Raw genomic sequence first — 13,944 nt, 5'->3', positions numbered from 1 at the left:
GTTCTGTTCTAGCTGCACAGCCTCTCCTTAGAGCTGCCCCCTCAGCTGCTCTTCCTTAGGCTTTTGTCTCCCAGACACTGAGGAATCCAGAGCAGCGTGCCCTAAACAGCTCTCCCTGACTCCAGCCTGAGACCGAGCTGCTGCCTGCCTTGGGCTTCCCAGCCAGGACTCCTGCATCCCAACATTGCCCAGGAAGGCTGGAGGAGGCTGGTAAAGTTACAGTCAGTTAAAAATGGAGAGTAGGAAAGTCATTGGACTGATCCCTGCTGAGTTCAGAAGTTGGAGTGAGAGAATTGTGTGGTAACTTGGACAACAGTGAGCTTGCACAAAACTTCTCGGTTCCTTTAGTTGGGGTTTGGCAGCTGGTATTTATTTTTCTTCATTTATTTATTACCTTAATTTTCCTGGGCAGTGGCTGTGTAGTGCACTGTGAGCAAACAGTGCCACCCCACTGCCTTCACTTGCACAGACTAATCCTTAGTGGGAAATGTGATGGGAAAGGTGCACTCTCAGTGTAAAAGTTCCAGTTGAACTTCTGACAGATTTAAGAGCTGGAGTCACAGTTGCACAATTGCCATCCCTATGAGGAATCAGCAATGACATCTGGGAACATCAGGGTTTCTGATGACAAGGTCCAGGCTCAGCTTTCTCCTTTTTGGGGGAATGTCCACACCAGACCAGTGACAACACCTGCCTTGTGTGGGTCTGTCCCTTTGGGAGAGGCTGGAGCAGCTCACAGGAACATCTTGCTGGGACACAGTGAATTCCCAGCTTGTCCCTTTCCAGCCTGACCACTTTGTGTGCTGTTAGTGCTAATGCCACGTACCTGAGCTGCTGCTGGATTTTGTATTCGGCCACAGGAAGGAGTTTGCTTGGTGTGGGTTGGGTGACACCCTAAACTGAGTTGAGATTATTTCTGACAGTTCATTCCTCTGTCTTTTATTCCCTCTCCCTCCTGCCATGGTGAAGGACTACGATGCTTTCTTCGAGGCGCGGGAGAACAACGCCGTGTACGCGTTCCTGGGCTTGACTGCACCCCCGGGCTCAAAGGTGGGTGAGCAGCTCCTCACAGGCACCCTGTGCCTTTCACCTCCTCCTCTGCTCAGAACAGGATGTGCTACATGTGCTGTCATTGCCCCTGTCAGTCTCCCTGGGAGATACCCAGTCCTAGAGGCTCTCAGGCTTCAGTTTCAAAAGAGTAATTAATATTTGCACTGAAGAATGCATAAGAAATGTAGATGAAAAAAATTATCCCAAAATCAAAGAAGGTTTTCAATTCAGTAAAAAAATTAATTCATGTGGAATTTTGATGATATTTTTCTACTAGAAAATCCCTTGAAACCAGAGCCACTGTTTCTGAAATAACATGGTCTTGCTTCAGAGTAATTTTTTCCTCTGGCTTGTTATCCAAAGCTTATTTTCCTTTGCCAATTATGAACTAGGCTACTGCTTTGTGGATGCAGTGGGCTGGAATTCTCCTTTTGATTTTGATAGGATAAGACAAGGCTGCTTTATACGTTTCACTTGACAGCAGCAGGATCCTCCAGGTCACTTCCAGCTTTCCTGTTCCAGTGGATAAACACGCCGCTCCCTTTCAGCTTTACTCATGTACGAGTCGAAGGTCGTGCTGTGCACATCACTAAGAGACCTAATTTTAAAGGTGGATGGTGACCCACGAGCAGTGAGCACTGCAGGTTGTGGGGCAGACTGAAGCAGTTTTGGGAGCCAGATTTCCAGCAGTAGCTCCACTGGGAATGGTGTGATGAGGAAAAACTGCCTCGTGCAGAGCTGCCCAGAGCAGAGGTTGGGATATGCACCCCAGCGTTACCCACTGCTGGCATCGCTCCAGCTGCACACAGCGCCACAGTCCTGGTGAAGTTCCTTGGAACATCTGCACTTCACTGCTCAGCAGAGTGTGCAGGATGGAGCCAAGGAGCCAGGCAGCAATCCTGAGACTGTGGGATGCAGGGAAGCTCGTGCCTTTCCCCTGGGAAGTGCAGTGCTACCAGGGAGCAGCTGCTGCCATAACAAATCAGGTCACCTGTCTCAGTAACATTGGGAACGTCGCTGGTTCCCAGACCTGTGGCTGGCAGGAGCTCTGCTTCTGTCCTAAGGGATGCTCCAATTCTGTCCTCACCTAAGGAAAAGGTGAATTCTAAACAGAAGGGATAGAACACAGCTGTACCCTGCTGAATTTCCATGTGTTGGGCTGATGATGGTAAATAATCTTTGCAGCAGTGACCTTGTACCCCCTGCACCCTGCTCTGGGGCTGACTTTGGGAATCCCTCCCACAATTAGGATGTCCAGTCAAGTCAGTTGCAGGCTGCTGAGGAGGGTACACAGATTTATAGGTGCTGAAATTGATGTTTCCAGCATAGCTGTGTGCAGCTTGGTTATAATGCTGTAGGGGATGACATGGCAACTGCAGAAAATGCAGGAGGCTGGGAGCAGCCTTGGCAGGAAACCTCCATTCGATGCCATCAGGAGAGATTTGGGAAGTTATTTGACTTTCAACACAAAGACTTGATATTAATGCTAAACAGGACTGGCTCAGAAGTGAGCATGGTAAATTCAAGTAACTATTCTCTGAGCCCTGGTGGTTTGGTTTGTGCTTTGGATCTACAAACTCTGGAAAAGGCTGGTCTTCAGTTTTTCTTAAACATCTCTACTTCAAGCAATATGGGTGAATTTTAAAGGGAGAGGGTTTTGTGAGTTAAAAGCTATGCTTAATTATTTATTTATTATGGATTTAAGGACTGAAAGGATGCTCAGTGAGGGGCCTTGAGGGAGAAATAAGGAAAAGTATGAAAGAGGGACAGTGTCAAGCCTGGAAAACTGAGCCTCTCCCAGATAACTTGGAGGCCTACACCCAAAGAAATGGAGTTTGACCTCCAAGAAAAATAGGTTAGCAGGTTACTTGTACCAGCCTTCCTGGGCATGAGGGAGATACCAGGAGTTCTCTCCAGCTTTCCAGTGCCTGTTCTGAAGAAATGTACTTTGTATTGAAAAAAATACCAACCAGTGAGGTGTCACCACTGCAGTGCCCTGGGCTGGTTAAGGGAGCTGTTACAAAGCCAAGAGAACCTTCTCCTCTTTCTTACCATTCAAGGAACCACTTGTCTTGTAGATATTTTCAAACACACTGGTTTTTTCCAGGCTTTGTAGCTCTTTTTGATTTTCCTTTCATTGCTCACCTGCCTTTTGTGCTGTGGATGGCTGCACGGTGACATCCGAGCCCTGGTGACATCCCAGGCCTGCTCTGTGACCCGTGACAGGCCAGAGAGCAGAGCACGGGCCAGGAGCACGGCAGCTCCCAGCCAGGCTCTTCCCACGCCCGAGTTCAAAGGCAGGATGAGGGCAGTTAGCCAGGACAACCAGAGTGAGCCACCACGTCCAAGAGGTGGAGATATGTGTGGGACTTCCTGCCCTGCAGCCTGGGGTCACCCACTGTGTCTCCAGCTAAAAAATCATACAGACTTCTTGGAAATTCCCCTCTTAGTCCTTTCTTCTCATGTGTTTTGTTTGTTTAGCAGTGCTGGGTCATGGTAACAATGATATTGAATCTTATCTTGAGTATTTCTGTGCAGTCACAAAAGCAAATGGCTCCAACACATCTTGGCAGATGTTGAACTTTGTCCTTTCAAGTAAACCAGGCTGTCCCCACTGAGGTGCTGCACTGAGGGCACTGGGAATTCATTTCTCATTCATCTCCTTGTAGGTCACAGTGCTGCTAGCAGGTAATTAAATTAATCTGCAGTCAAAAGTACACTCGGAGAAACCGAAAGGAAATTTCTTTTGCATTTCTTCTCTTGTCATTCTGTTCCCATTTGTGATCACCTTACAAAGGCTGAAAGAAGATTGAAAAATGCAGGTTATTGTTTTACAGTGTTCCTTTGGAAACATACTGAGAAATTACTAACTTGTAATTCTTCTTTGCTGTTTCAGGAAGCTGAAGCACTGGCCAAGCAGCAAGCGTGAATTTCAACTGCCTTAAATGTCTGTAAAGGGAATTTCCACAGCTTTTTATAAAATAGTCCAACTGTCTCTGCTTCAAGAAATGTAGATGTGATTTCTAACATTTGATTGGTGCTTGCAGCATTCACTGTCCATAACACAAATTGAACACAGGATGGAAATGGGAATTTCAGGGTAGGGAGCGGGCGTGGGTTCTATGGAATCCGAAGCAATCAGACATGAATGAGTTACATTTAGTTTAAACTGTCCTGGCAATTCATCCATTTCGTGTAAACTTAAAGAAACTATTTTAGTACTAAAAATGCAGATGGGTTTTACCTATTTAAACTATGGAAAACAGCATCTAAAACCTCGTCAGATACTAATTTTTAGTGCCTGAGTTGCCTCAAAAATGTTACTGAGTTACACAGTAAATTCTCAGTGTCTTTCCTGGTTTCAGATGAATTTGTAGGTGGTACTGTGTAGTTTAACCATTGTAGTCACTTTGGGAAGTTGTGTTTGTCTTCTGTAGAATGGATATTTAAGGTTTGTGTTGTTACACAGTTGTACAGGTGATCAAACCCCCAACAGAGCCCATGTACTTCTCATGTCAGTGATCTGTGTGGGCTCTTTGGACAAAAAGGGCACTGGACACAGGTCCCTCACAGCTGCCTAAGCACGAGCAATGACACCTCTGGGGCAAGATTCAATGTTGCAAACAAGCCAAAAGAGCCAGAAATGGCCTTTCCTTACCTGTGTAAGGGTGAAAGCCTTTAATGTATTTCTCTACAAAAATACCAGTTCACACTGCTTAGAGCATTAAACATCTCACTGCATGTTCAAGTAGCCATTAGGTTCATATAGTATTTTTTCAAATGAGGAAATAAATGTTTGAATAGCAAAAGTTATTGTAATTAAGCAAGACTTCTTTTTTTATGGTTTAAAAACTTAATTTCCATTCTTATTGCCATATCATAAGGCTATTACAGGAATTGCAAATCTCTCAGTGTCTTGTGTGGGTGAATTTACCACGTGCAATATTAACCTGTGTGTTCTCCCAGTGCTCATGAGGGAGCCTGGAATTCCTGGCCATGTTGTAATTCCTGATTTATCATTTTGGGAGCCTGGGAAGCAGTTGGAAGCTTGTGCTTACAAAAGCAGCACAGCATCACAAGGCAGAGGGATGGATGGATGCTGCCTTACCTTAAAGATTAACACACACCACATAACTGTGCTTTTTTATTAACGCCTTTTTTTGGGAATTAGTGCAGTTCTGTGAAATTTAAAATCTTTTGGGGATGGAAGTTTGGTTATGTTTTAAATCCAGCATCAGATTTTTGTTGTTCACTATGATTTCATCCTTCTGAACGAGGTTGCTTTTCTTTCTTAATGTTGGCCAAATCTTTCTCTGTGTCTAGATTCCTGCTCAAGTTTTTGGGAACTGTGGAATACTAAGTGAAGTGTGGTGAGGAAAGTGGGATTTGACACACAAGTCTGTACCCACACCAGCTTGCTGTGCTTCCTGTGCAAGTCTGGTGAATTACAGCCATTATTTCGGAGAAGCTGTAATTAAAAGTAGCTGCCAAATTCTGTCAGTTCAGTGACCCAAAACATTCTGAAACGAGGTCAATCCCTGTCTCAACGGTCAAGAAAATTGCCAAGTTTAAGAAAGCAAAGTCACTGCCCTCGTCTGTGCCCCCCTTGCCATATGGGAGCATTCAAATTGTATCAGCATTCCTAAGGCAGCTCTGGTGAGCCAGGCTGAATTATTCCTTTGTCCGGGGAACAAGGCACCAACACAAACTGAAAATACCCCAAATCTCTTTGTTGTGTGTGTAAAACTTGAGTTTTTTGATGCAGATCTCTTGCATGACTTTAGGAGTGCCAGGAATCTGTTACCTCTGTGCTGGTTTTCTGTTTCCATGGGTGCAAGAACTGAATTTGTTCTTTTCTTTCTTATTTTTTTCCTATGTAGAAAGCAGGCATTGAGGATTTAACCTGTATGTTAACCATTCCTGTATCATTCCAATAAAGTTGGTTTAGAACACTTTCTCACTCCATGAGTTGTTTGCATGTTTTGTTCACAGTTTGATGCTGAAAGAAGTGAAATTTTCAGATGAAAATACTGCTTTTAAAAGTTCAGGATTTCTACAAGGTGAACCTCAGGGATCTGCTGCTGCAGGTGAGGTCTGCTGGCTTGGATCCCTCACCTGCTGCAGCTAATGGGATTTAATTACAAAATGGGTTTAATTTAGGATACACCTACCCAAAACAGCGTGTCAAGGTTTGGGGTATTTCCCTCGTTATCCTGCTGTCCCACTCCTTCCCCGGGGCAGGGACAGGTCGGAAGTGGCTGGGACACAGCAGCTGCTCCCACACTCAGAGCTCACCCAGCCCTGCCCTGCTCGTTTACAAACTGTAATTAATCAGCTTTGTGCTGCTCCCAGCAGGGAGCTGTGCTGTTTCATATTTGTGTTGCCACAGGGCAGTGCAGGATAAATTTTAAACCAAAACTTCCCTCACACCTTCCCTGTTTGCCAGGTAGATCAGCAGGTTCCTCCTTCCTGCTTCACGTGCCGAAGTTCTGCACCACCTGCAAGATCTGCAGTAACAAAAATCACATTCTCTGCCTCTGACCTGCCCAAACTCCAGACTTCAGTTCACATCCTCTGGAGGCAATGAATAACCTCATCTTTTTCAGAGTGGTTGGTAATTTGTACAGGATCAGCTTCTGTGTGAGCAGCTAAAGCATAGCCAAGCACCATCAGGCACAGGGGCTCCTGCCTGTCCCCCACACCTGTCCTGTGGGGTTTTACAGCTGATCCACAGGATGGGAAAAGGGCCAGGAATGCCATTTCGAGTTGTAATGAATCCCATTTACTCCCCTGTGTATCCACTTGTGCCACTCAGAGAAATCGCTGCTTTCCTTCTTATTAAAAATCCTACAATCCCAGTTGTTATTCATTAATGTAAAGTTCAATGAAAACAGTTTCCCAAAATCTTTAAAAACCAAGCTCCACATGTGCATGCAATGTGTGACAAGTTCCCTACAGCAGATTGCTCAGATCCCAACCCCACGGCACCAATAAATCATTCCCAAATCGTTGCCATTTACTGAGTTTCCTGCAGAAATGCTCTGTGACTTGCCCATATTCTGGGATCTCGGTAGAATGTTTTAGATTGAAAAGTTCATTATGACAGTTCTGAAGTTTATTATGAAAAATTTTGTGCTGCACTGGTAAACTTGCAGAAATGAAAAAGAATTTTAAAAGTTTAGGTGATGAAATAGAAATTGCTGGATTACTACAGGTAAGACAATAGTGAGTACTGAGTATGCAAAATACATATATTTAGTGGAAAACACACATATTTAGTACAAAATATGTGTGTTGTATTCATGAAGTATCAGACTTGGCCATGCATATCTTGTAACATGAATATACAGTAATTTATTATGTATATAATTTTATATATATTTATACATATTTATACACATACACAATATAGTAATATATAATTCTTATATGCTGTAATTCCTTGTAGCAATTCCTTCTCTTAAGTGTTGTTTTATTGAAGACATCATCAGGAACTTGGCCATCTCTTCATTTTAATTTGCTCACTATTTTAAAATCCTTACTGAAAGGAAACCAGCACATCATTAATCCAATGTCAGCAGCACTATAATTCCCATGTGCCCTCAGTTCTTTCCGGATCCCTTTCTCAGCGCGCAGAGAAGGTTATTTTGGTTTACAGGAACAGAAGTGGATCAAATTCACGTTTTCTAAACAAGACCGGCCCAAATCCCACCCGCCCCGCTGTGAGGGGCCGCAATGGCGCCCGGGCCCGCAGCGCCGCCGCCGCGCGCCGTTGCTGCGGCAACCAGCGGCCACTCAGCGGCCGAGGCCGGCCCGTCCCCCCCTTCCTATTGGGTGGTACAGCTGTCAGTCATCACTAAGCCCCGCCCCCTCTTCTACTTAAGCCGCGCCGTCTGAGGGTGCGGTGTCCCTGTGTGTGAGGGGTTCCTGTCGGGTGAGGATTGGGATGGAGTGAAATTCCCTTTGGATTTGGAAATAAAGAGTCCCCAGCCGCTGTGCTTAGGAGAAAAACCCCAACACAAGACCTTTCAAACTGTCAATATCTATGTCATGTTTATGTATATGCAAAGTACACAGCCTGTGCTGTAAGAATGGACTTTGTTACACGCAGCCATAGTTCATGTTAATATCATTCAGTGTGGTTGCATTTATTTTCTCCATATACGAATGATACTATGAGAGTATTTTTTTTCTTTTTCAATACATATTCAGCTCTTAAATTCTGACATCCTTGCTGTTTATTCTAACTGCAATCTATGCTCAGCTTCTGAACTAACTTTGCTTCTATCTCATTCTGACTTTATTTTTGTAAATAAACGGGAATTTCTTTTTGGTGGGATCTAACTCAGAGAATACATTGATTTCCTCGGGCATTGATGCATTTACCAGCTGAATCCCAGGCTGGTTTGGGTTGGAAGGGATGGTAAAGCTCATCTCATTCCTCCCCCACCACGGGCAGGGACACGTTCCGTAGATCAGGTTGCTGGGTATGAAATGGAAATTGATTTGCTTTTAATCACTCCACACAAATTACCTGACTTGATTTCTTCCTCTCTCTCTCTCTCTGTTACTTTTGTGTCTTGTTGAAACAGCTGCACAAAAATTCCAGCTGCAGCTGGCACTGATTGCAAGCTTGGAGAGCTTTAAAACTACTTGGAATTTGATCCACGCTGGTTCCTGCCCCCACAGGCTGTGGGCAGTGACTCTGCTGGAGCCCCAGCCACACCTTCTGTGCAGAAATTGCTCATGTAACATGATTAAAAATCCAGTAATTTTGAACAGCTTTTAAATATGAAGTGAGTTTCATATAGATTTGGTGGTAGTAAAAATAGCTTTCATTTTGCCTCCATGAAAACCTGAAGTTTTTCATGAAATACAGGAGAAAAGGAGGGAAGAGAGATAATTTTACAGACTTCATTGAACCTCTATGGCCAGAATTACTCCAAACCTAATTTCTAAGGCACAACATGATTTCCTACTGGCAGGGGGCAGGGTTAGATTGGATATTGGAAATAAATTTTCCCTGTGAGGGTTGGGAGGCACAGGGTGCCCAGGGAAGCTGTGGCTGCCCCTGGATCCCTGGAAGTGTCCCAGGCCAGGCTGGACAGGGCTTGGAGCAGCCTGGGATGGTGGAAGGTGTCCCTGCCCATGGCATGGATGATAATTTGTGTCTTGCTCCTGTCATTAAACAGTGTCTTTTTAGACTCTTTCATCTCGTACTTAGGTGAGATTCAGCTTCTGCTTCGCTGGGGGTTTTTAAATTCTGAGAAAAAGGAAATTTAGAAAAGTCACCAACAGAAAACTCTTCAGGCTGTGTGTGGGCTGGATCCTGCGCTGAGGGGAGGGCTCAGTGCAGGACCTGGGCTTCAGCTTGGAGAGGACACCTAAAACCACCATGGGAGCACCTGGGACGTGCCAGAGGTTAATATTTTAACCCCTAAAGAGTGGGTTTGGTCAACGAGCAACACGATTGTGCAGAGCTGTCCCTTGGCTGCTGCCTTCAGGTTGGCACATTGTGCTGTCTGCACGTCACAGACACAGGGTATTTCATCAAAATCCGGGTGAAAGGAAGTTGCCAACTTCCCCCCCATCAGTGGCACATCACCAGACTCTAAATTTAGCTGTGCCTCTCCAAAGGGGAAGTGGTGCAAGTCCACGGGTCAGCTGAGCCCCTGCCAGTGGAAGCGTGGCTGGAATTCGGTTCCGATTTCGCTCTGCCCTGCTCAGCCCTGACCCTCTGCTCCTCCCCAGTGTCCCACTCTGGCTGTCAGCAGCTCCTCAGCATCACACCGTGGTCAGAAACATCTCAATTCATTTTCAGACATCCTCTTTTAGACGTCGCCCTCTCTTTGTGTTCAAAAACCGCGCCCTCTCCCAGCGGGATCACTTCTGTTTTACCAGTCAGAAATGCTGGGGAGTTGCATCATGAGTGCGTCAGGCTTTTCTGCACAGACAGCAGTGAGGGAAGGCTGTGGAACCATCTGCCCCCTCCCAGCAGCTCCACAGGACAGCTCTGGGCTCGGGGAAATCCACTTGGGACGCGACTGGGCTTGGTGAGTTGGGCTTTTTGTGCCTTTTTCTTTTCCTTGTGCTTTGTTCCAGAACACAGGAACCACTTATTTTATTTGGAGGAGACCAGTTTTTTTCCAAGATTACCATGTTTTAGCTCTTCATGAGCACTTTCAAAGCAATAAACCAAAATTTATCAGCAGGTAAAGAGCTGGGTACCCTGAGGTCCGACAGACCAGGGTAAGGATCTGGTTACCCATGTCCTACAAGGCACAGAGCATTCCAAAATCCATGGTTCTTTAGCAAGATTTAGGCTGCCAATTCTTCTTTCTTTGGAAATTGGTTTCTCAAGTCCCTTAAGTGTTTTGGAAGGTGTTGCCCTGCTTTTTGCATATGTAAATGACTCTGTACATAACCAGGTCTGCTGCCTTTCCTGCCTGCTTTGGACTGAAATTCCAGTGTTCCTTTCAGCTTCTGTGTCACAAAAATAACTAACCCAGCAAAAATTAAAAAACCCAAACAGTTGTGCTGTGCCAGTGTGTAAATTCTGGGGGAAAGGTGAAAATTTCCATGTCACAAATAACGAAAGTTTTAGAATATCTCCTGGAAGGAGCACTGGGGTTGAAAAGTGAACCAGTGTAGTGAGGAGTTTCAAATATACCAGGGTGTTGTGGCACAGTGAAAAGTGTTGAGCCACAAGGAGACTTTGGGTCTGTGGATACTTAGTTATGCAGAGATTTACAGGATATTTGAAGAACTGAATGATTTTCTTATGTTTATGTTTCCCATTCTTCCATAAGAGCAGGGGTTCAGGTCAGACTCTTAATGTGAAGATTCCCATTGATTTCAAGAGTAGGTAAATTGGAAAGGAATGATAAGGAATCATTAAGTGTAGTAAATTGAGACACTTATCTTTTCACTATTATTCCTATTGGGGAAGGCAAATTATTTCTATCTTTTAAGTTCATCATTAAGAGGGACTCTAAACACATTTGATCTGCATTTTGAATACAGTTTTATTCTATTTGCAGAACTCTCAGTTCCTTTTGAAGCTCCTTGGCAGCTCACGGGAGTGCTCAAGTCAGAAATGCCTCTAAATATGAATATATTCTTTATTTCCTTTCTATGTCACCTCTTTAGCTCTTGGAAATGGTTGTCTTGTAATGGAAAACATTGATTAATTACTGATGGTATTGATACAGACAAGTAAAATGACTTTGCTGATTTTTACAGTTTATAAAGCACAATCTGCCTCAAGTAGCCACGATGAGGAAGAGACCTGGGAGCAGAAGGGATGTTACAGATGAAGCAGCTGATTGAAGCCCTTCCTGTATCTTCAGAATGATTTTTGTGGACATGGTAAAGAGGAAAAGCATGCAGTTTAATGTTTGCTAAAAATAAATATTTGAGAGGGAAAGAAACATCACTGTCTTTGTGAGACATGCACTGTTCATTAGTAATAACAACAATAATAACAGTAATAATAATATAATTATTCTGGAATAGTTGTTGAATAATAGTTGCTGTTGTATTGTGCCTGTGTCTCTGTCCCAGGGCTCCATGGAACTCTGGTGATCCCTGCTGCTCACACTTGTCACCATGCTGGCAGAAGGCATCCTAATGAGGCTCATCTATAGAGAAAGCTGTCATCAAGATAAGCCTCGCAAATCTCCTGCATCCCAAAAGGCTAAAGAGGGACTCTGGAGACAGAAACTTGTAGACATCCCAAAAATTAAAGGCTTTGCTGAGGGATGTGAGAAGCGGGAGGAGCTCTCTGCCAGAAGCAGCAAAGTGGAAGCCGGGAGCAGCCCTGGATGGGGATCCACAGAAAAGGAGCCTGGGAAGGATCAGGAAATGCTGCTCAAAGGAACTGCATCCCCAGCTGTACATATCCCCAGGAGAGGAGGGAGCCCAGATGAAGTGGATTTGTACAGATCCTGGCCTTGCAACAGCATTTACCAGAACTACCCTGACCTGCAGATCGGGGGGGACCGTGTGGGGGGCCACACGTGTGACTCGGGCTGTGTGCTGGACCACGTGTGTGATGAGCTCCCCGACGGCCCCGTCCTGCTCTCCATAGATATTCCCCTGGGTCAGTCCCCTCTCTGTGAGCATCCCAAAAAGCCCAGTGGGATGTCCCTGCCTGGAGATGAAGCTGGAGAAAGGAGCCTCCTGCTCAGTGAGGAGCCCCTGTCCAACTCCACGCTCAACAAGTACATGGAAGCCAAAGTGGCAGAGCTCTACAAACAGTTTTTTGAAGAAAGCCTGGCCAGGTGTGGTTCCATAACAAACCTCCTGACCTGCAGCTGGATAAGGAACAGCCTGGACCAGATAAGTGTTCAGATCTCCCAGGAGCAGAACATAGAAACCTCCAAAGCCAGAGGAGCCCTCCTGCACTCGCTGGCTTTGTTCAGCTCCCGCAACGCTCCCAACAGGAACAGCTCCGAGTTCAGCACCCCAAACCTCCAAATCTCCAACACAGGGGTTGCAAAATGGAGCTGCAGGAGGGAATTCACATCCTGACTGAGCTGCTCAGCTCAGGAGAGGGGTGGGATTCAGGTATGAATGGTTCACTCCAAGGATTAGGTTGGGAAATGGAAACATTTGTACACTACACTTGTTCTGATTAATATTTTAAGTCTTAAACCCCTTTGGTAGCAGGGCAAGTAAAGGTCACTGTTTTCTGTTTTCTAATGGAGAATTTTAAATTAATTTCTCTCCAAAATACTGGTTAATCATGTCGCTATAACACATACAGAATCATAGAACTGTTGAAGTTGGAAATGACCACTAAGATCAAGTCCAGCCATCAACCCAGCACCACTAAATCATGTCCTCAGGTGCCACATCCACACATAAAAGCATTAATTTTCTGCAAAAGCAGCAAGCAAAGATGACTGCAGCATTCCTGAAAAAAAGTGCAAGATTCCTGCATCTTCATTTGGAAATTTAAATGCAGATTTTCATATGGAAATACTGCTGTTTAGCACTCAAACACATTTTCTCCCTTTGCTCTTGCTTCTCAGCAAATATTTCAGCTGGAAATGATTCATTATGTCACCACTGTAAAATGATAGATGAATTGGACTGTTACCTGCTCTGCAGAAGTTTTTTTTCTAATAAAGTTTTTTGTTGGTGTTTTTGCTTGTGGTTGGGGTTTTTTTGTTTGTTTGTTTTAATCTTTATTTCTTGGGCATTTCTTAAAATCATCTGTGACCTCTAAGAAGATATCAGCAGGACAGAGGAGGAGCTGCTCCTGAGGGAAAAGTGATCTGAGCGGGCAATGAAAAGACTTCTCTCTCTTTATTAAAATGACAGGGAAAGATAATCCCTGATAAGGAAATAAATTAATAAAATCATACTCATGCACATCCAAGACATAACTGGATGCAAATTCCTGCTGACCTTGGTGCAAGGAGTATAAGCAATACAGAATCTTATCCTTGCTTTCTAGGAGCATGAGAGGAAAAGGATGATTTGCTTCCCTATGCATTGCCCTAATTCCATGTGTGTCTCATTAATCTCCTTCTCAGCATTCAAAATCAGGCCAGGAGTCCTTTGGAAGAGGCCAAATGACTTCATTAAATTCCAGAGGAGTGCAGGGTGGGCAGAGCTCTCCAGATTTCCTTGATGGAAGTGCAGAGAACAATTTTAACTGAGGCTGAGAGGGGAAATATTCCAGAGGGCAGCAGCAGCCAAAGGCTTTGCAATTATCCCTAGCAAGAAACGCTCCGTGCCATTTGTGCCGCCGTGCCCCAGCCCTTGCTTCCCCCTGGGATCTATTTGTAGTTCAAGCCAAAGTCTGGAAAGAAGTTAATGGCATGAGGTTCTTCCTCAGGAAATGAGGAAGTCGGAGGTTAAACCCGAGCTCCAGACCCGGTGGTT

The 13,944-nt window shown here is 44.8% G+C and overlaps 2 protein-coding genes across 3 annotated transcripts in view; both read left to right on the top strand.

Moving 5' to 3' along the window:
* Positions 1–6,010, top strand: part of SH3BGRL (SH3 domain binding glutamate rich protein like) — a 38,870-nt gene extending 32,860 nt beyond the window's left edge. For both annotated transcript variants that reach the window (XM_064426521.1, XM_064426520.1), the window contains exons 3-4: positions 970–1,050; positions 3,947–6,010. In XM_064426521.1, the coding sequence (XP_064282591.1) occupies positions 970–1,050; positions 3,947–3,979 (114 nt within the window). In that variant the 3' untranslated portion in view covers positions 3,980–6,010. The remainder of the gene's footprint in view (positions 1–969; positions 1,051–3,946) is intronic.
* Positions 6,011–7,955: 1,945 nt separating this feature from the next.
* Positions 7,956–13,167, top strand: LOC135304272 (TLR adapter interacting with SLC15A4 on the lysosome-like). Its single transcript, XM_064426517.1, has 3 exons — positions 7,956–10,103; positions 11,293–11,418; positions 11,614–13,167. The coding sequence occupies exon 3, from the start codon at positions 11,659–11,661 to the stop codon at positions 12,580–12,582; it is 924 nt and encodes a 307-aa protein (XP_064282587.1). The 5' UTR covers positions 7,956–10,103; positions 11,293–11,418; positions 11,614–11,658; the 3' UTR covers positions 12,583–13,167.
* Positions 13,168–13,944: the final 777 nt, after the last annotated feature.

This window comes from Passer domesticus, chromosome 7 (genome assembly GCF_036417665.1).
Source record: "Passer domesticus isolate bPasDom1 chromosome 7, bPasDom1.hap1, whole genome shotgun sequence".
Classification (NCBI taxonomy): Eukaryota; Metazoa; Chordata; class Aves; order Passeriformes; family Passeridae; genus Passer; species Passer domesticus.
The sequence above is the reverse complement of the archived record's forward strand: the minus strand, read 5'-3'. Positions and strand labels throughout refer to the sequence as shown.

What these genes read in the sequence shown, in the direction of transcription:
- LOC135304272 (XM_064426517.1), top strand. Translation starts at nt 11,659, where the DNA reads ATGCTGGCAGAAGGCATCCTAATGAGGCTCATCTATAGAGAAAGCTGT.